At 53.3% G+C, this 19,882-nt stretch overlaps 4 protein-coding genes across 4 annotated transcripts; 1 reads left to right on the plus strand and 3 right to left on the minus strand.

The window, feature by feature from the left end:
* Nucleotides 1-940: 940 nt before the first annotated feature.
* Nucleotides 941-2,628, minus strand: LOC141473836 (basic phospholipase A2-like). The gene is made up of 4 exons (XM_074161441.1): nt 2,598-2,628; nt 2,307-2,454; nt 1,687-1,793; nt 941-1,083 (listed from the first exon to the last, which is right to left on the minus strand). Exons 1-4 carry the CDS (start codon nt 2,626-2,628, stop codon nt 941-943), a joined length of 429 nt encoding a protein of 142 aa, XP_074017542.1.
* A 4,919-nt stretch (nt 2,629-7,547) lies between these two features.
* Nucleotides 7,548-8,422, minus strand: LOC141474043 (phospholipase A2, membrane associated-like). Its single transcript, XM_074161725.1, has 4 exons — nt 8,383-8,422; nt 7,971-8,115; nt 7,749-7,855; nt 7,548-7,675 (listed from the first exon to the last, which is right to left on the minus strand). The coding sequence occupies exons 1-4, from the start codon at nt 8,420-8,422 to the stop codon at nt 7,548-7,550; spliced, it is 420 nt and encodes a 139-aa protein (XP_074017826.1).
* Nucleotides 8,423-10,359: 1,937 nt separating this feature from the next.
* On the minus strand, nt 10,360-11,919 carry LOC141474071 (phospholipase A2, membrane associated-like). Its single transcript, XM_074161763.1, has 4 exons — nt 11,835-11,919; nt 11,175-11,319; nt 10,823-10,929; nt 10,360-10,505 (listed from the first exon to the last, which is right to left on the minus strand). The coding sequence occupies exons 1-4, from the start codon at nt 11,869-11,871 to the stop codon at nt 10,360-10,362; spliced, it is 435 nt and encodes a 144-aa protein (XP_074017864.1). The 5' UTR covers nt 11,872-11,919.
* A 5,404-nt stretch (nt 11,920-17,323) lies between these two features.
* On the plus strand, nt 17,324-19,648 carry UBXN10 (UBX domain protein 10). The gene has a single exon (XM_074161741.1). It carries the CDS (start codon nt 17,324-17,326, stop codon nt 18,191-18,193), a length of 870 nt encoding a protein of 289 aa, XP_074017842.1. The 3' UTR covers nt 18,194-19,648.
* The last annotated feature ends 234 nt before the right edge of the window (nt 19,649-19,882 follow it).

Consider the following 19,882-nt stretch of genomic DNA (forward strand, 5'->3'; position numbering starts at 1 on the left):
AGGATACCCTGTTTACTGTAGGAGGTGTGGGGAAGGGGAAAGGTAGGGACGTTGCTCGTGATTAAATGCTTAATGGCGTCAGGCAGGAGCCACCAAGGCTGAAGGGAAAAAGAAAATACCTTTAAAGCACCTTGATTTTAGGACCCCCTCACCCTGCAGGTGTGCAGAACACGTCTCCAGAGATGGCCATTAAAAGCAGAGGTGCCTCCATCGAGGCCCAGGTGTGTGAGGCAGCTGGGCCTGGCTCGTTAGGGCTAATTGCAGATCCTGTGCAGCTCCAGGGAGGGACGAGGTGGCTGCTGCTGAGGAGACTAGCCCAGCCAGGACCTGCTGGAGAGACTGAGTGCAAGAAAGAGCCACCCCCTGAGACCACCACCACCATGCTCCCCCGTGGCTTTAGTGAGTATTAATTGCTTAAATAGTCGTTAGGAGCGGGATGGGGCTGTGTGGTGGCCAAGCTCCCTGAGGGGACTCAGGTTTGGGGCCTGGTTCGGGGTCGGGGCCCAGCGGCCGCTCGCTGTTTCTGTGGATTCTTTTTTTATTTTTGCCAAAGCTCTTAAGTTTTACTGGTTGGCTGCTAAAATGTCACTGCTGGTAAAAACGTATTTTAAGAAAAAGATAGAAAACTCTGTGCATGCATAAATATTTACCTCAGAAAATCAGCCGTGATGCTTCGTGCCGTTTCCTACCCCTTCCACCATGGATTCCCAAAACATGACACTGGACGCGCTTTACAAATTGCCTTTGAAAATGTATTTTTATTTGCAGGGATTCCTTTGGTTTTATGATTAATTTAATTGTGGGGAGCGGGTTTTCCCTGTGCCCTGGGGAACGGTGCCTGTTGAGTGCTGCAGGGCCATGCTGTGCCCTGCCTGCCCACAGGGAAGGCAAAACCACCACAATTTTGACCGTTTCCATCAGGTTTTGAGTCTGGTGTGTTTCAGCAGGAAGGAGTTCGGCCCTTGCACAAAAAGCTGGGGTAATTCTTGTAACGGGCGTTGTAGCTCCTGGCTGTCCTTTGGAAACACTCTGCCGCCCGCTTGTCGCACTCGCAGCTCCGCATTTGGCACACAGTCCCGGATCCTGGAAGAAAATGTGGAGGGTCTGGAGTCAGGTGAAGGCTGCAAGAGGCAGGGGTTGTCTTTTGGACCGCCCCCGAGGTGTACGCAGCCCTCCATGTTGAGTGTGGGGTGTCTTGGGGTTAAGTTTGGAGTGTCTTGAGGAGTCCCCTTACCGCTGGTGCATGGAGCTGCCTGGGTACACACCACGCGTGGCCCTGGAAGGACCATTTAATTTACTTTATCGACCTGTGTATGTGTAGATATTTGCTTTGATCATGGGGAAGTGCTTTGTTTTGATCCACTCGCCATGAAATAAGTGTTTGCTCTGGGGCAAACGGGGGCAGCAGTGCCAGGTCTCTATCCAAGATGGGAAGGTCACCTCCAGCCCTCAGGATTTGGTGCCTACAGAAGGGAGCTTTGAGAGTTCTCCAAGTTCTAGACTTCATAGTCCTAGCAAAGAAACATTTGCCCTTTTCCTGGCACTTTGCCCTCATTTCCACCCTCTTCCTAGAAAGTGATTTCCACGCCAGGATGGTCTAAAGGACATCTCGGAAGAGAGGTCCCCCAAGAGCATGGATGGTTGTGCCTTCCCGCTTGAGGGATTTGACCCTGTGCCGCCTCTTACCGCAGGTTATTTGGCTTCCCCAGGTGTGGTAGTTGTATGTGACCAGCTTGGGTCTGCACAAACCGGATGAGATCCTCTTGTAGCAGCAGTCGTGGGCATGGCAGCACCTGCGAGCACAAGGGTTATGGTCAGGGCAGGACGGGGAGCGGTGGGGACGATACCATGGTGGTGAACATCTGGTGGTGCTCAGCCCCCATGAGAAACATCTTGCACATGTGCCCAGGTTAGATGTAGCAGCCTTCTCCTTGGCATTGCCCTTGTGCTCAAGTCCTGGTGCCGCAGGAGGGAGAGAGGGTGACTCATGCCTTTCTGGCATCGTCAGCACAACGCTCTAATTGCTTTCCTTTGAAGTGACTTTGCAGAACACCTAATGGCTGCTTTTAATTAGCCCAGGCGGTAGTTGGATCCCGATGCATTTCTGCCTATTACTATAAAGGCTGATGTGTGCTGTTCCCACCAGCTACGGCCGTTAACCAACTTTTAAAGAAGCGTTAAGGGTGAGCAAAGATTTTTGCATCACTCTCTCATCTTCCAGGAGCGGGGGCGAGCATTCCCCTGGCCGTACCCAAGGCGAGGGGGGCTGTGGGCATCTGATCTACCTTCACCAGGTCCCGACTTACCTGTCGGTGGCATCCACCGGCTGTTTGGATCCCCCCCAGCCGCAGTAGCAGCCGTAACGGTCATAGGTGAATGGCGATTTCCCGGTCTTGTGCTTAATCATTGCACCGAACTGAAGCAGGTTGCCACCGGTGGGGGCCAGCCCTGTGACTGGAGACAGGGGGTTAGGAGCATCGGGAAAAGCAACCTTCTGTCCCACCCCTCTGTAACAAAACCGAGCCATTTCACCCTCCCCAACTTTATTGCTTATGGGGAGGAATTGCAGGGTGAGAGCTGGCAGGGGGGGTACTCACGGCAGAGGAGCAGCAGCAAGAAGAGCTTCATCTCTGGTGGTGGCAGCTCCGGTGTTTGGGTGAGCCCCAGGTGCCACCAGTCGCACATTTTATAGCCACCATCTACCCGCTTGACAGGGCTCCTCCTTTGCAGATCCCAAAGTGGGCAAATATTGACAATCCTCACCATACTTGTCCCGCTACATGTGTGAGTCTCTCTTGGCATTGCTGGAGGCCTCAGCTGCGGGATGCCCCACACTGGGGGAGGTTTCAGTGGACTGGGATGAGTAGGGTAGACTGGGATTGAGTCCGTGCACAGCTCTGGGTATCTCAGCACTCCGATGCCTCCCTGAACAAAACAGGAGAACTTGAGGGAGAACGGAAACCACTTTGTTCCTGGACGACTCTTAGTTTTTTGATGTCTTGGTTAGAAAACGCCATTCTGTATCTCACTGCTTCCATCGTGACTTACCTGGTCAGGGAGAAAACACAGCCAGTGTAAAGCATCCTCCGTTTCTGACTGACCAGAGTGGGTGAGATGCAGCGTCGTGGGCAGAGGAAGGTCCAGTGGTCCTCCAGAACGGGCTGTGGTTTAAAGTAGGACTGAGCGAAGACCCTGGATGCTGGTTTTCTTGTGAGCAGGAGCTTGTCAGTGCCCAGATGCTCCTTTCACATGGGGATGGTCCATCTCTTTCTCCATGTGCAAACAGAGCAGGCAACGCTCACGGACCATTGCACGAGGTGTCTGGTTCACCTTTATACAGAAGCGAAATAAAGCAAGCAGCAGAGGAAGGAAAAAAATAATAATGCAAGTGGTGTGTAATGGAAGGGTGAAAAAAGAGGATGGTTCTGTCATTTGCTTGGAGAGAATCTTTAGTTAAATAGGTGATGCTGAACAATCAATTTGGTGGTTTTCTTATGGCAGAGATTGCAGGCATGTAGTGCTCTGCAGGGACCCCGGCACAGGCAGGCACCCAGCTGGGGGACTGGAATTCCCTCCCGTCACTCAGAGGGAAACTGAGGCAGGGAACAAGGGTGCAACTTGTGTGGGCATCAGAGAGATGGTGAGAAAAGGGAACTCAGGTCAGGGCCTCAGCAAAATCTCTTCCCCTGTCTGGCACGTGCCATTTGCCTCGTCAGCTTTTCGGGCCAATTTAAATAGACCCCTGGGACGGCGGTGAGTTAATTAACTGAAACAGGGCTTGCCGTAATTCAGGATTTTCGGAGTCCGCGTCCAGTTTTTATCACTGGGGAATAAGGTATATTTTTGTGCACCAAACTGGTTGAGCTGCCAGGTTGAAGACCCTCCACCCCAACTCTGCTCCTCGCAGGAGGTTTGCAATAGCCCTTCTCCAAATGTGAAACAACATCCTCCCGGGGCTGAATCCACGCCCCTGGGAGGATGTGGATCTTTTTTCTCTTTCACAATAGGCAAAACACAACTTTTCCAATCCAATTTATTGCGATGTACCGAGGGGATGCAATATCTGAGCCAACACATCAGCACTTGGAGCTCCATATGAATGGATTGGTACAGCCAGGTGTCCGAGCAGGAAAATACATAGGTAGTTAAAATTCACCCAGAATTTAAACAGGAAGAGTGTGTTTCAGCTCATCCTGGCCTGCAATCTGTTTGTGGGATTGCTCCTCTCCCTTGTCGGCGAGGATTTGATCCTTGATTTATGCCTTGCAAACAGCAGCTGTTGGGCGAGGGGCTGCCCACTCCTTCCTCCTCTCCCTTAAGACTAAACGCTGCTGGAGGAGGAGGATGGTAGAGGTTGATGCCTGGGTTATAGCTGGAGGGAAGCACTTCTGATTTAAGGGATATTTCCTAGTGCTGTTGGCTTCAGCTCTGGGGCAAGCCAGGGTGGGAATTCCATCTGCCAATGCCCAGGGCATCAGCAGTGGGGAAAATGGCATTTTGTTGCTGATTCTGTGATTATTTCATTGCTGAGCCCCGCGGGGTTTTGCAGCACTGAGACCTCCCAGGGGGTCAGCCCCATGGGGCAGAAAACTTGCACCGTGGGGATGCTACGGTGGCTGGGGGGGAGGCAGCCACAGCCTGACCTGCCTTTTCCTAGGGGATGTGCTCGGGGTTGTTGCAGAATTGGGCCAAAACATTCTTTTCTGGTGAGAAATATGTTTTGTTCTGTGCTGGACGTTGAGGCAAGCTCCCGGCCACCCTGTCACAGTGAAGGTTGCCAGCACCCGGCCCTCCCACAGCATTGCGCCCTCCCGCAGCCCTTTGCACCAGCTTTAATTTCTCTATTTTGGAGAAACTGCAAATTTCCAGAGCCTGAAAGCTCGGAGTGAGGTGGGGGAGGCAGTTCAGGGGTGCAGAAGAGTGTTGGCAGGAGACACATCACCTCTCAGGTGTCATTTTTCTGGGGGTATTTCAACAGGAAACCCAGCTAAGAGGGGTGGTCGCTGGGCTCAGCTGAGTCACGTCACACCAAAGCCCGATGTTTTGCGCTCTCTGGTTTTATTTTGGAGCAACGGAAGAGAATTTGCAGTGAAGCAAAAAGCAGAGGGAGCTGACAAGCTGCACGGGGAGCCGGAGCCAAGGGGAAATGAGTGTCAGCGGAGAGGCTCGCGCTGGTTTCCACCTCGGTCTTTGCTGGGACAAGGCACAGGTGGCCACCCCTCCCTTGTTTTTCTGCGCTGAAACATTACAGCTGCGCCGCTCTCCCTCCTCGGATCCAGTGTACAGTGACGCAACTTCACGAGAGGGTTGTTGTCCTCATGCCGAAGCCAAAAAAGCCCCGAGGAGGAGACCCATCAGGGTTGGGAAATGCTCCGACATCCCTTTTCTTACCAGCTTGGAGGTGGTTTTGCCAAAAAAAAAAAAAAAAAAAAAAAAAAAAAAAAAAAAAAAGCCTTTTGCTTCAACACCGCCCAGCTCGTCCCCGGCACTTGCTGCGACGCCGGGGCATCCCCCGGCCACGCAGCCGGCAGAGCTGGGCTGCCCGCTCGCATCTGCAGGCACCTCGCTGGCACCAGGTCCCGGACCCTGTGGGAACCGGAGAGAAAGCACGTCTGAGACCATCTTTTTGGGAAGATCCCTGGGGTTCTGCCCCATAAAAGGGGAACCACAAAGGAGGGAAGTGGTCTGGAAAGAGGCATCCCAAACCGTGATGGTGGGGACTCACTGCAGGTGGGGATTCCTGCCCCGGGTGCCAAGAGGGGCTGGATTGGTCCCAGGCGGCATCGCCGTGCAGCCAGCCTGGCGTAGCAGCAGGCACGGAGCCGGCAGCACCTGCGGTGAGAAGGAGAGAGCCCGGCCTCATCCAAAACATGGCACTGGCTGCTTCAAACCTACCTGAAACAGGCTCTGCATGCCGGGAGGGAAGAGCCACCAGCATTCACATCCTCCTCTTGCTCTAAATCACCCTTGAGCCGCTCTTACTAGCCTGTTCCCACACCAAGCCTCTTCTCTTCTTCCCTGCACAGCCCCTGCCCTTATGCACCCCGGCTTTGGGACTGTCCCTGTCCCCTGCTGCCAGCCCAGTGACTTCAGCCTGTAGTTGCTGGCATGACCCCACTGACCACAGGGAATTAGGGGTAAACACTGCCTCGCTTTCCCCCGTTCCTTGAAACCTGTTCCCTTCCTGCTGCTGCCCATCGCCTGGTCTGCATTTTGCAGATGCTACTGGTGCTGCCCACAAGCCCCAGCGTTACCCCGGGGCCAGCGTTAGCCATCTTGGGGCCAGTGTTAGCCATCCCCGGGCAGTGTTGCCTGTACCGGTCCATTGAAGCCCTCGATGTGCCATAGCAGCTGTGGGCCGTCAGATTTCCTACGGTGCTTCCCTCGAGTCCCGGTGCGAACCTGCGGGGGTGCTTCCCACGAGCCATGAGCACACCTGGAGTGACCAGAAAATGTGATTTTTGCAAGTTGTATGCAGAAACGAGGCCTGGGGAACCAGGAGGGAGAGGAGGGCTTTGCTGGGGGGCTCCCTGTGACGTTCATGGGGGTTTGGGGATGCTCCCCACATTGATGTGGGGCTGCAGCCTGGCTCCTGTCCGTGGGTCAGGGAACGGCTGCACTTACTGTAGGCAAGCAGCACAGCCAGCGTCAGCAGGACCTTCATCTTCCTCTTCCTCTCACCTGGGCCTGGGAGGAGAAAGAGACGACAGACTCAGCCAGGCAGCGTGGCCGGTCAACAGGAGGCTGCCACGCAAACCTTGTCCCTCTGAAATCAGGTCAAATCACCCCGAAATGTGTAGGGAGGAAGCCAGCCATGCCCCCTTGCCTCTGTCTTGCTGCCTCTTGGCTGAAAGAGCTTTCTGAAGCTGCTCCCACCACCCGAGCATCTCCCACCTCCCGTCCCACTGCTTCTGGCATCCAGGGCATCGCTTTGCAGCAGCAGTGTCACTGTCCCCCTGGGGCTGCAACTTCCCAGCTGGGTTTTTACCTGAAAGCAGTGACACTTTATCTACAGACCTGGGAAACAGCAGAAAGCAGCCTCCCTGCTGCCTCCTCCCTATGCCTCCCCCCCATAGTTTTGTTTCCGCAGCAGCGGGGGCGAGGGTGGGAGTCGCTCACCAGGGGATCGCTCCGGCTCCGCTTCCTCACTGCCAGCCCGTCCTCCCAGGGAGAGCACTGCTCTCTGTGTCCGGCCCGTGGGCTCTGAACTGGAAGCTCTGAAATGACTCGTCTGTCCCCAAAACACTTTATGCTACGCCCCTTCCTTCGCTGGCCAAGCCCCCCCCGCCCCCCGCAGCCCGGAGTGACGCAGGGGCCGAGACCGAGTTTTTGCAAAGTTTGGGGAAGATGATGCTGTTGAGTATGTACAGAGATTTCTCCTTCTGCCCAGCAGCAGCTCACAGAGGACCAGCGTGGTTTAAGCACATTGTTTATTTTCACATTGATTAAATTTACAGCAGCGTTAACGTGGTTGGTGTGGGCAGGGAGGTAGGACGTTCCGGATGCGGAACCCATGCGCCTGCTCCGGCCCCACATCCCGGCTCCCATCATCGGCAGCGGTGCTTGAGGTAGAAGAGGTAACGTTTGGTGTAGCTTTGTTTGCTTCTCTTCAGGCAGAGCACCAGGCTGCGGTCGCACTCGCAGGAGAGCTGAGAGCACCAGGAATCCTGTCCAGCTGGCAGAGAGGGGCCTGGGGTCAGCCCCGGCTTTGGGGAGGGTGATACCCCCATTGCCAGGGTCCTACTTACAGCAGGAGGGGCTGCTGCCGTGCCAGCTGTAGCGGTAGCCCTGCATCTTGGCATGACAGCAGTAGCTCCGGAGGTTGTTGTAGCAGGTATCATGCAGCTGGCAGCATCTGTATGGGACCTCAAGGCTTTGGGCGTTGGGTTTTTTTCCCTTCTACCCCCTCCCCAGATTTGAAACCATCCAAGGATGTGTTGGGGCAGGGGGATTTTTAAGCAGGTGCTTACCTGTCCGTGGCATCCTTGGGCTGCCCCTTGCCCCCCAAGCCACAGTAGCAGCCATAGAAGGAGTAATGTAGCAAAGCGTTTTTCCCCGTCGCCTTCGTGATCATCTTCTGCAGCTGCCAGAGGTTCCCATGAGCCGGGGACAAGCCTGGGGGGGAAAATCGGCAGGGCTAACCCTGACACCCGACTCCCCAGCAGCATCCCCATCCCTCCGGCCCCCAAACTGGTACCCGGCTGGTGATGTCTTATAGATGCAACGGAGAGGAAACTTCTTCCCAGCTCAGTGGAGGAGAGTTGTTGTGTATTTGGGAGAGGTGGTGATGGGGAAAGGTTAAGAAATCACCAGCCTGGTCCTAATTTCCATGGCTGTAACTGCACGGAGAGCCATGGGACTGGTGTGAGCGAGGACACTTACCCCAAGCAAACAGCACAGCGAAGGTGAGGAGAGAGTTCATCTTTCCGACAGCCCTGGGAGAGGAAACCAAACAATTTCCCCATTACATCGACCACTTTCTTCTTTACTTCCCCCCTTGTCGGGGGGCAGAGATGGTCCCCACCTCCAGAAATTAGGGGAGGTGAGAGGGGCAAGGATGCTCCCGTCGCCATTGCTTCGGCACAGAGCACTGCTGCCTTGGGGGTGGGAAGCGGTGGGAATCAGATGGCAGAAGGGAGGGAAAAGGCAAAATGAAGGGGAAGGAAGGAAAGTTGGAGGAATGATCAGCCCTCGAGGGCTGCAGCCCACCACTCTGACTCTGGGCTGGCATCTCAGGGAGCCTCTCCTTTGCTCCTGCTTTCCCAGCATGGACCTCGCTCCCTGCTTGCACTGGGCTTTTAGGTGAAGGAGGAAAGGGAGGAAAAGCCTTCCTCCAGCCCCACTTACCTCGGGAAAGCCACCACTTGCTTGCAAGGCCCTGCAGCTGGCAGGGCTTGCTTTATATAGGCTTTGCTCCCTGCTGCTGGATGCTTGTTTTGCCCAAATGTTGCTGACTGGGCATTTCTGTAAAGGAGAAGGTGCCCTCCTTCCCCTTTACAGGAATGCAAGAAACCCCCCTGACACCCCGTCTCCGTACCCCACGCACGGGAACTGGCACCAGGCAGGATGAGCTGGCAAAGCAGCGTCATTTCCAGCCAGAGGAAGAAGACAACGCTCTCTGCCCCTGGCTGAAGATGCCTGAGGGCCTTTTTCTCTGCCCCTCCCCAGCACCATGGTGCTCTATCAGGGGGGAAATAATAGCCCCGATTCCGCTTTTGATCCCAGCTGCCGTGAACAAAGCAGATTTGGTGCTTTTGAGGGGTCGTACAGTTTGGGAACTGTCCCTCTGCCACGCTGCAAAGGTGATGGTGATTCAGGGCAAGTTATTGGTTCTTTGGGAAAAGTATAAGGACAACAATAAAAGCACCTCTAAATGTGCAGTTTCCAGAAACATGGGGTTGTGCGGATACTGTATGATTAAACGCTTGCCCGCTGTGAGAGGAGAAGGAAGAGAAATGGGTGTTTTGGGATGGGTGAATGCAACCTCCCTTTATTTCTTTCTGTATTTCCACCTCCTCACTGCAGCCCCTGTGCAGAACTCATCCCTTCTGGAGAAACCACTTAGTCACCAACTTAACTGCCCTCCTAAATTAGAATCCGCCTTGGGGTGGACAAGGCTTTGAAATCTTCCCTCCTCTGCAGGTAACTATTCTTTAGCTTTAATTTTGGCCACCGTTTTTATGTGAGTAGGGGTCAGAGGAGAGTCTCAAACCGTCTCCTACGTCTCCCCACTTCCATTATTTATGTAAAAACACCTTTTGGCTGTATCTAACCTGTCCCTTAACGCACCGCTGTGTTTTAGCTCCAGGAGTGAGTTCAGTCTGGGGGGGTGGCAGTGCCAGGAGAAGCCAAAAAACCCAAACTTCCAGCTGGATAATTATTTTCTTAAGAAAACCCACAGATTTTTACCTGGTGGCATTTATTTGTCCTCATTTCCTAGGCTGTTACTGGGCCCATGGAAATACTGGGGTGCCAGGCAGGTCGTGTGGCTGAGGTGCGAGATGCAAAAGTACTCCCCAGGTTGCCACTGTTGCAGTGCCTCAATCTCAGTGGCTTTTACAGAAAAGCACCACAGAGAATAATTTCAAATACCTTTTATTGAATGATCTTGGCTGGGAAATAAAGTCGAGAGAGAAAAGAAAGGAGGAAGGGATGAAAAAAGAAAGGAAGCTGACGTCTTTGTGGGAACTGGTGGGATTTCCATCTGTAATGTGTGCGTGCCCTTCCTCACCCTGGGCATCACCGTGCGGGGAGCCACGCTGTCTCCGGCTCCGCTCAGCCCTCACATCAGGCTTTTGTTTCCGTAGCGATGGGGAAAACCAGTCAAAATCTGCAACCTTGGGTGCAGATTTCTCCTCCTCAGCACTGGAGCTTACTTCCTCGGCATTTCAGCTTGAAATAGAAGAGGTAGGATTTATTGTAGGAATGCAAAGCGCTAGCGAAGCACGAAGCCACCGCCTTGTCGCATAGGCAGGTCTCTCTCTTGCACCAGCTCTGCTCGTTACCTGCGGGGAAAGAACACGGTGCTCTGTGGTGGCTTTTCCAGCTGGTATTGGTGATGGGGGTCCCCTTGGAGCACCCCTGATGCCTGGAGCTGCCCAGGGGAAGTGCATGAAGAAGCGTGTCCCAGTGCTTGCCCTCTCCAACCTGCCCACAACCCTTGCAATGCCCGTTTATTTATTATATGCACCTGCGTGGGTATCAGGCTGGTTTCATCCCTGGGGGGACACCCTCCTTTGTACCCCGCTGCAGGGCTGACGTGTCCTGGGAAGAGGTGCTGTTTCCCCACCTCTGTGGGACCCCCGCACTCAGCGTTACTCACCGCAGACGATGTCCCCATCGGTGACGTCGAAGTGGTAGGGGGTTATCAGGGGGCTGCATTTGCCCTCTCGCAGCTTCCTATAACAGCAGTCATGGGCATGGCAGCACCTACAGGGGGGACACCATGTCAAACCGCTGCCCCTGAACTCTCCCTCACCACACTAGGAAGGTAAGGGAAGGTCCAGCCTCACATTTAAGGTGACCAGGAAGAGGAGATGACAAGGCAGCAGCAAGATGTGGCTGGGGACGGTGCAAAACCAGCATCGGCAGGCTGCCAGCGGGGAGCTTTTTTAGCGACCCCCCACACACCCTGCACTGGGGGGGTGAGTGGTGATGTTTTTGCAGGTACTCACAGGTCAGTGGAGTCCACCGGGGTTCCTCTGCCCCCAATGCCACAGAAACACCCGTACCAGCTGTAGGAGAGCAGGGCACTCTTCCCTGTAGTCGACCTGATCATCCGCTCCAGTTCCAAAACGCTGCCACGAGCCGGCAGCAGCACTGCCAGGGGACAGAGGGGACGGGCTCGCACTGCTGCAGAGCGAGGAGGCAGGCGGCATTTCCCACACCTTGCACCAGGCAGAGGAATTAAATAACCCTGGTGTTGCTGGAAATACATGCTTTCAGGCACATGAACCATGAGAAGCCCCCCAAAACCCCTCAGGATTAAGTCTGGTTTCTGCAGCTACTGATTCAGTCTGGCAGAAGATATTATTGTGCTCTGTACAGGCTGTGCCGCGCTGGCATCCTGCAACCAGCCACATTGCCAGGATCAGTCCTGGGCTTGGCACAGGCAGGAAAGCAGGTGACAGCAGGCTCCAGCGCCTCTTAAAATACATATGGATCCGAGCATCCCAAAGCCTCGCCGTCACAAAGACCTCTAGGACTACATGAAGCATGAGAGAGAAACTGCAAAATTTAAACAAAAAACCTGAATCGCGCCCAAAGACTCTGGGTTTGTAAGTCTTTTTTGCCGATGAGATCCTAGCCTGGCCCGGTGAAACTGGGGCACTTACCGCAAGCCAAGAGCACGGCAAAGAGGAGATTCTTCATCTTCAGGCTGGCCCTGGAGGAGGAAACCACAATGGCAGGCGATGAGCAGCACCCCAAGGCCAGGACAGACACACCGAGGGCATGGAGCCGGTTGGGTGCACCCTGGCAGCACCATGCGGTGCCATTAGTGTCACTGTGCCCGAGTGTGCATAGCTCGATAGGGCCTTTTGACTCCCTTTTTGGGATGCGGCACTTGGCAGGCACGTGTAGAGGAACACGGTGGTTGTGTTGCCCGGGGCTGATGGAGAACCTCACCATCAGCAGCCTCCCACTGCCGCCCCCCCGGCTATCTGATGAAATAACAGGGCAATAAATCCCCCCACTCCTTACCCCACCTGGACTTCGCCGCTCCAAGACTGCTGGCTTAGCGGGTTTGCTTTATATAGATGGTGAGGTCCACCCCCTCCTCTATCTGCGCTGACGGCGCTATTCGTCGCAGAGCAGGACCCGCCGAGTGGCCCCTCGGTAAAGGAGAAGGTTCCCATCCTTCCCCTTTCCAGGAAAGATGAGTTTCCCTGAGCGGTTTTCCTGATGCTCCCTCCGTTGCCTTACTCCTGCTCGTTAGTTGGGTACCAAGCTGTCTCCATCTCAGGCCAACGCAGCTTCTGGATGAGGCCAGTCAAGCTCTTGGCCGCGGTTTTAAAATCCGTGGGGTTCAGTGGCTGCAGAGACAGGACAAAAGCGGTTTATGCCCAGGAGGTGCAGAGCTGGCACCACGGAGGTCGTTCCACCCTTGTTGCAGCTGCAGAGGTGGCACTTTGGCCTTGGCGTCATCTCGAGTTTTCCCAACTCATGCCCTGTGACCTCAGAGATGGTTTCTCTTAGGTTTTTCCTTTGCAATTGTCCCCCCCAAATCCATGTCTGCATCCAAATCCAGCCCTGCCGAATGGGAAGGGAGGACGGCAAACGCCGTGGTCCCATTTCATAGGTCTGTAGTTCTCCTGTTCTGCCCTCAGGTTACAGGAGACCCCGGGAGCGCGTGGGCAAGGGGTCTGGGAAATTAAACCATCAGCAAAGGCTGGAAACGCCATGGAAACCCGACTTGGAATGGGTTTTTGAACACAGTTTATTGAATCACCGTCACTGAGACATGGTACAAAGACACAAGGGAGGCAGAAAGCTGGAGGAGATAAGAAACAAAAGCTGCTATCTTTCCTGTGAAACCGCGGGGCCGAGGGCAAACACACACACAAATGCAGGGTATCAGGCGCATATGCAGGGCTGAGTAATTAACCACACTTCTCTGGAAGGGAATTGGGGGGTGATTGTGAGAAAATGGTTCAGGGGACTGCAATCAAGAAGCAAATCCCTTGTTGAATTTCTTGAGAGCTGCCAAAGCTGCTCGCTGGAAGGGATGTCACCTCCTGTCTGTCCCCCGAGGCCTGCAGAGATGTCTGTCCCAGGGCTTTTCTTACCTCTAACCTTTTATTTCCTGCTGCCAAGTGGAATAAAAAGCCATCCAGGCCTGAGAAGGAAAGGATGGGGATCAGCAGCTTTCCTGTCTCCCCACTCAGGTGTGCCAAGTGCCTTACCCTCACCATCTGCACCAGAAACCACTCTGAAATGCCACGATGTGAACCGATGGGCATCACGCCGACACCCAAATCCCCTGACTTTTAGAACCACAGCATCCCTAACGATTAAACATCCCCTTCCCATCTTCTCCACAAAAAAAAACCCCTTCCATTAGAGAAGATTTTCCCCATTGTGATGGTCATTATCTGCACCACTCATGCTCACGCACTTTGGTGTTGCAGGTCCTTGCCCTTGGGGGCAGGTTTGTTGCCGTGTTGGCCCTGATCTGGGTTTTTGCTGTAGAATTTGGCTAAACCTGCATGAAAGGCACTGTCTGGGGGCCAAAACGGAGCCCAGAGGGCTGGGATCATGCAGATTTGGGATCCACAGGTGGTTTTAACCAAATCCCCTCATTTTAAGCCACCCCTCTCCTTGGAGGATCTCAGGAGAGGGAGCATCAGAGGAGCGAGCTTCTCAGAGAAGCAGCAAAACCCTCTCTTGGATCGAGCCATAAACCTGAGGGCTTAAAAACCACCCGTGGAAGTTCTTATCCCATTGGAAATATGAAACATTTCAGCCATCCCATGGAGCAAACAAAGAGGGGATCAACCCACGCCTCGGTTTGTTCAGGGCCTTATTGAAATGTAAATATCGTATAAATGTAAAGCTGTTGCTTTGATCCACAAAGCCCGGCTCTTCAGGGCGATATTCCCAAACATCCTGTGGATGGGATTAGCCGGTGGGCAACTATTTTCTGACCTTTTTAGTGCACGGCTACGCCTTGATCTTCCCCCGCCCGCAGGGTGGAGATCCCCAATTTGACGGTAGATAAAGTTATCTTCAGTTATTTATTGCTTCTTTCTTGCTGCCTTTGGTGGGCATCTGTCAGTGGGAGAAGCAGCTGGTTAACTAGAAGTGGGTTTAAAAAGGGATTAACGGGGAGAGATGGAAATGTCAGCGTTACGTGGCGTGTTCCCACGAGGAAAACTGATTCAGGGGCCGTTTATAGCCCCGGGGGACGGGGAGGACTCCCCCTCCCTGTCAGCTCTCCTGGCACAAAGCGAGCTTAAAAGCCCCCCCGGAGAAGTTGTTTTAGGTCCCCGGATGTGTGTAAAATGTAATTTTTTAAAGCCGTTCTCACCAAAGGGAATGAGTTTGGTGTTGATTCGTCTGGTTTTACTCAGCCATGGCTCAGGTGGAGCCGTTCAGTCCCACCGTCGTGAAACTCATGTCACAGGCGGGGGTTAAAACCTCATCCCGTTGTTCCCGTTGAGCTGCCTTTGCTCAGGAGAGGGTCTAACACTGTATTTTTAAACTTTTAGGCTTTAAAAAACATAAGGTTTCTGTTATTCAAGCGGGGTGAAAATAGCACGGTTTTGCTCCTGGTGGGATGGCGGAAAGCAAAGCCCCTGGGGAGGGACAGGGGATGACCTGGGTATCGCCCTCACCTTCGGGGTGTGGAGCAGCTCTTTGGGAGAGGACCCTGCCGCCACCTCACCCCTGTCTCCTTCTGCCCCTCAGGATGGAGCCCCCGGCCCCGCATGAGGTGCTGGGGCCACCCCTGCCCCGTCATCGAGGCCTGACACCACGTCCCACCCCAGTGCTGAACCCGCACAGGGACACGGCTGCCATCACAGGTATGTCCCTCCTGCTGGCACCAGCGTGTTGTGGCTGTCCCCTGGCCCAGATATGGCCCACACCGGGACATCACAGCTATCCCCAGGCCTACTGACACCCCTCAGACCCACACTGGAACACCACGGCTGTCCCTGGGCCTGGTTTCATCCCCTCAGACCCACCCTGGGACATCATGGCCGACCTCAGGCCTGGCTATGGGCCCACGATGGGTCATCACAGCTGTCCCCAGGCCTAGTGACACCCCTTATTGCAGCCATCCTGGGGCCCATCCCACAGGCCGCTGTCACGTCTAGAGAGCCAGGCCGGGCGGTTCACTGCAGCCCCGGCCTCACGGCGCTCCGGGAACCCCGGATCAGGGACCGAGGCCGCGGGGACCCGGCCCAGCCCTCGGGGCGCAAGATGGCGACTGGAGGACCGCGACATGGCGGCGCTCCGGCCGGGTCGTCTCGGTGGTTGTGGGGCGGGGCCTGCCACGGGACCGGAAGTGGGGTCGTCGCCGTGGTAACGCGGCTGTGTTTGGCGGCGGGCGCGGGCGGTCCGAGGCGGTAGGTGAGAAGCGGCGGGGCCGGGGCCTGGCGGTGGGGTTGGGCTATAGGGCCGGGGCCTGGCGGTGGGCTTGGGCTATAGGGCCAGGGCCTGGCGGTAGAGTTGGGTTATGGGACCGGGGCCTGACTATGGGGCCAGGACTGGGCTCAGCTGTGGGGCTGCGGCCAGACTGTGGCAGTGAAGGCTGTGCTGGGGAGCTGAGCTATGCTGTGGGGCTGGGGTTGTGCTATAGCACCAGGGCCTTAGGGGCTGCCTGTCCTCCCAGGCCCTGGCATTGCAGTGTTTGGGGGTTCCTGTGGGCACAGCCCTCCCTGGCTGCAGTTCCCCATCCCAACCCCTCACCCAGGTACCCAAACTTAAAATGGCACCTGAATGTAAACCATGCTGTATTTAAAATAGCTCCTCACACTGAATCTTGAATCTATACCGTGCTGAAGTGGTACAGACCCTCGCTCAGGAGAGTCCCGGCTTGGCTTCTGGCAGTTTGGTTGTTTGAGGGTTTTTATTCTTCAAACTAGCAGTGTAAGTAGTGATATCTGATAAGTGCTCCGATGGACTTCGGAGTTCCTGTTCAGAGGATGCCGAACTACAGCTTGTTGCCTTGGAGTTTATTTGTTAGAGGCAGTTCATGAAAGACACACACTCCGCTCCCTCCCGCAGGCTCCTAGGAAACTCCACTGAGTCACTTGGGTGGCGTGTCCCGGTCCATAGCTCTGCTCCAGGCTTGCACAGGGACAGGACTCTCTGTCTCCAAGCAGCTTCGTACGGGTGCTAGTCAGAATGCGCCTGTGTGCTGGGACTCTGCCTTGGCTTTGCTCAGTGGTGGTTTGCTGAGCATTTCCATTTCATGGCGGTGGAGGAAAAAACAAGCGATAAATAACACATTGCTAGCAAAAGGTTGTGGAACAACCACAGTGGCTGTTCTCTTCTGTTTGTTTGTTTTGGGGTGATGAGCAGCAGGCAAGTCCGACTTTATCATCACTGGAGAATGCCAAGCAATCAAAGTTGACCTTTTTTTTCCCCCCCTCTTGAGAAATCCTGCTACGCCAACCACAGAAAAGGAAGAGGAGGTGTGTGACCCTGTCGCGCTTCTCCAGAATGTTGTTGTGAGGTTGTGGCTTGGTTCTCTGTGGCTTTGTCCTGGTGAAGCACGAGGTCTGAGCGCAGCTTAAGTTGGGGAACACACGGCAGAATATGGTTTCGTTTTTAATGGAGGTTAACATCAATCTCTTTGATCACAGGAGAAGTCAGAATGGGTTTCTCAGACGTGTTCAATTTCGAAGGTTTTCAGTGACTTTTGAAAAGTGAAGTGCAGTCAGTCTTACCCAAAAGTCCACAATAGGAACTTAATCTGTCACTGCAGGAACAGCGAAAAGGCCAGCTCTCTGCTTTGAAGTTCAGTCATCTCCTATTTTCACTGAGTTTCTAGCTTCAGAAAAAAACCATTTTTGTTCTTTCCATCAAAAACTTTCTTTAAGTTGGGAAGGGCACAACTTCCCGGTGCTCTGGGTCAACTTTAAAGAATGCCTGACAAAGCCAGCACCTATAAATACACATCGTCTCTGACTCAGCTGTTACTGAACTGTAGGATTGCTGCCTGCCTACACAGTGATACACCAGATTTATTGCTATTATTAGCTGACATGCAGCACGAAAGTGGGAGCTGTAGGGAGATTAAGCTCTCTGGAAGCTTTCTGGCCAATTCCTGTAACTTTTCCTTCTGCTACCCCATCTGCAGGTGCCTTGAGAAGCAATGGCCACAGCGGCTCTTCTGAACTTAGCACCATCTCACCGCAACATCCCTTCAAGCACAGCAGCTGCTTTCCTGTGGGCAAACACCATCGACATGCACGTTGCCAGGCCAAAATCTGCCAAGGGACGCACAAGGCCAAGCTTCAATTACTCTCAGAGCGTGGAAGCCTGTCCTTGCCGAGTGCCACCTTCCCTGCCACCAGCCGCTCCCCAGGAATTAGTGAAGAGCCGGAAAGCATCGTCCACAAAACCGGCATTCCTGTCTGGCCAGGTGTCTCCTGAGGAAATCCCAGAGCTCCTGCAGCAAGTGCCTTTGAGGACCTCCTCTTCCCTCAACAAGTACAGGGTGCTCCCCTCCATTGGCCAGAAAGACGTAGGGAGCAGCGCTGTGGAAATGGTGGCTGAACAGATCGACCGGCTGAAAGTGAGTGGGAGGCAGGAAGATGCTCCGAAAAGCAAAACTCTTTCTGGAGAACAAGGATCTGCCAGTGTATTGTCACAAAATGATGTCCCTGATGAAGAAGGCTCACGCACACAGAGTCCTCCTGAGAAGCCAGGAAGGAAAATGAGACAAGAGAACCCTTTAAGTTTGGAAGAGCTGCCAAAAGCAGAGTCACACTTGCTGCTTGCTATTCGATCTCCCTCCGGTCAGAGATTTGAACATCATTTCAAGCCCACTGACAGTCTCCAGGTGGTCCTTGCTGTGGCCGAACAGAAAATGTCAGCCAAATACAAACGCTGCAGTGTTGAAACTATGGAGGTGCCCCGAAGGAGTTTCACTGACCTTACGCGGTCCCTCCATGAGTGTGGGATTCTCCACAAGTCTGTGCTGTGCATCCGACAGAAAGAGCAGCACGACGCAGATCTTTAGGTGCTCAGAGACGCCGCTCTGAGTTGTTCTGCTGAGTGGGATGCATGACTTCTGAAAAACTGAAGTTTCCTGGGCCTGCTGCTTCATCTTGCCAGCTTCCAAAAATCTCCCTTGAGGCAGACTCGTGTAAAAGTGTTGAAATAGTATTTCAAGTGTATATACCTGCTACGTAAACAGCATCTTTTTTCACGTGTGCCATCACAAATTGCTTCCTGAGCACCACCAACCTTTGGCCTTTTTGGTTTGTTGAAATTGCCGATAATGTTCTTTGAAGTTTCCGAGACCTCTCCCCTTGTCCTTCTCCATATTTCAGGAAGGTGCCACTTCCCAGAGTGGATCCGGATGTAGAGGCACCCGTTTGGGAAGGCAGAAACGGAACTCTTTTACTCTGGAGGACCATCTTCAGTAGGTTATCACCATCCTAAACATCTTGAGAGTGACTGAAAAGGAGATCAAACCCCCAAACCATCTGGAAACGACAGTAATAACACGTTAATGGATTCTTGTGAAGTATTAAAATGCAAGACCAACGATAATACGCCTGTGAGGGCCCAGCTCTTTCTGGGTAACCTAATGCAGCTTTTAAGAGTGTGACTGCATCGTCTTTTTAAGAACAAATAGTTATTATTTTGGCTGTATTGGTGAGCAGCAGGATTTTCTACTCGGTTTTCCTTCCCTCATTCAACTCCTGTGATCCATAGGTAAGAACAGCTGGATAGATAAGGTGGGACGTTACAAAATCCTCCCATTGAACACCTTCACACTGAAATGAGAAAGCAAGTGGTGCTTTGAGAATTTTAAAATAAACATATTAAATTGGATTTGACCGAGGAATTGGCTCACGCAATAGACCAGATTTTACTAAACCATCCTTAAGAAAGGCCGTCGGGTAATTTGGCAGGTTTTAGATAAATACAATGTGTTTGTGCTAAAAACAAAAAAATCTTCTAGGTTTCTAATAGAAATTCTTACGGTTTAAAGACAATAATTCAATCTACTAAAAAAATGGACCACTTGCCACGCAGCTGAGGTAATTGTAGTATTTTGAGGTGAAATGAATGTTTTTTAACCTCAGTGTAACTGCCAAAACAACTCGGAACAGTCGTAGAAAGAGGAAAGCTGATGCCGGTGTTGACTCAAAAGCGTAGCATCTCCTAAAGCGAGTGGCTTTCTAAAAATGGTACCCGATTAAATAGTGTTACCGACTACTGCGGGTGATGGGAATTGCACAGAGCAATCCCGGCGTCTGCAGGGAGCCCAGGATATCGAAACGTGGGTGCTCTTAACCCAACCTCAGTGGGGAGCAAAGTATTTCACTTAGTTTCTGGAGCAGGAATCATTTTCTGTGTTGCGTTCAGTGGTTAATTCCTTTCTTCTGCTTTTGTGTATACTATGTTGCTTCGACGTTTCAGAGTGTTTTCATACTGTGTGGTGGTACAATCAATAAAACATTTTAGGCTGAAAATTAAAATGATTTCTGTGAACTGGAGCTGTAGCCATCGCATCTCCTTTTAAATGAGAAATGCCATTAATTTGATGGCAAATACCTCGGGGACCATCCAAATCAGACTGGACGCTCGGCTGCCGCCCACACCCTCGGCCACGTGCCTTCCTGGAGTTTGTATCTCTGTCCTGTATTAAATACAAGATTGCAGTGAAGAAGGAAACGCTTCGGATCAGTGACCAGAG

The sequence above is a fragment of the Numenius arquata genome, chromosome 20 (genome assembly GCF_964106895.1).
Source record: "Numenius arquata chromosome 20, bNumArq3.hap1.1, whole genome shotgun sequence".
NCBI lineage: Eukaryota > Metazoa > Chordata > Aves > Charadriiformes > Scolopacidae > Numenius > Numenius arquata.

Bases quoted from the DNA above. Each gene is read 5' to 3' on its own strand.
- LOC141474043 (XM_074161725.1), bottom strand. From the start codon at position 8,422: ATGAACTCTCTCCTCACCTTCGCTGTGCTGTTTGCTTGGG. The intron at 7,856-7,970 runs GTAAGCACCTGC...GGTCCCATACAG, and splicing joins CCCAAGGATGCCACGGACAG to ATGCTGCCAGCTGCATGATA. The intron at 7,676-7,748 runs GTAAGTAGGACC...CCTCTCTGCCAG, and splicing joins CGGCAGCAGCCCCTCCTGCT to CTGGACAGGATTCCTGGTGC.
- LOC141474071 (XM_074161763.1), bottom strand. From the start codon at position 11,871: ATGAAGAATCTCCTCTTTGCCGTGCTCTTGGCTTGCG. The intron at 11,320-11,834 runs GTAAGTGCCCCA...GTCCCCTGGCAG, and splicing joins TGCCGTGCTCTTGGCTTGCG to TGCTGCTGCCGGCTCGTGGC. The intron at 10,930-11,174 runs GTGAGTACCTGC...TCCCCCCTGTAG, and splicing joins CCGGTGGACTCCACTGACCT to GTGCTGCCATGCCCATGACT.
- LOC141473836 (XM_074161441.1), bottom strand. From the start codon at position 2,628: ATGAAGCTCTTCTTGCTGCTGCTCCTCTGCC. The intron at 2,455-2,597 runs GTGAGTACCCCC...CCCTGTCTCCAG, and splicing joins CTTGCTGCTGCTCCTCTGCC to TCACAGGGCTGGCCCCCACC. The intron at 1,794-2,306 runs GTAAGTCGGGAC...TTGTGCTCGCAG, and splicing joins CCGGTGGATGCCACCGACAG to GTGCTGCCATGCCCACGACT.
- UBXN10 (XM_074161741.1), top strand. From the start codon at position 17,324: ATGGCCACAGCGGCTCTTCTGAACTTAGCACCATCTCACCGCAACATC.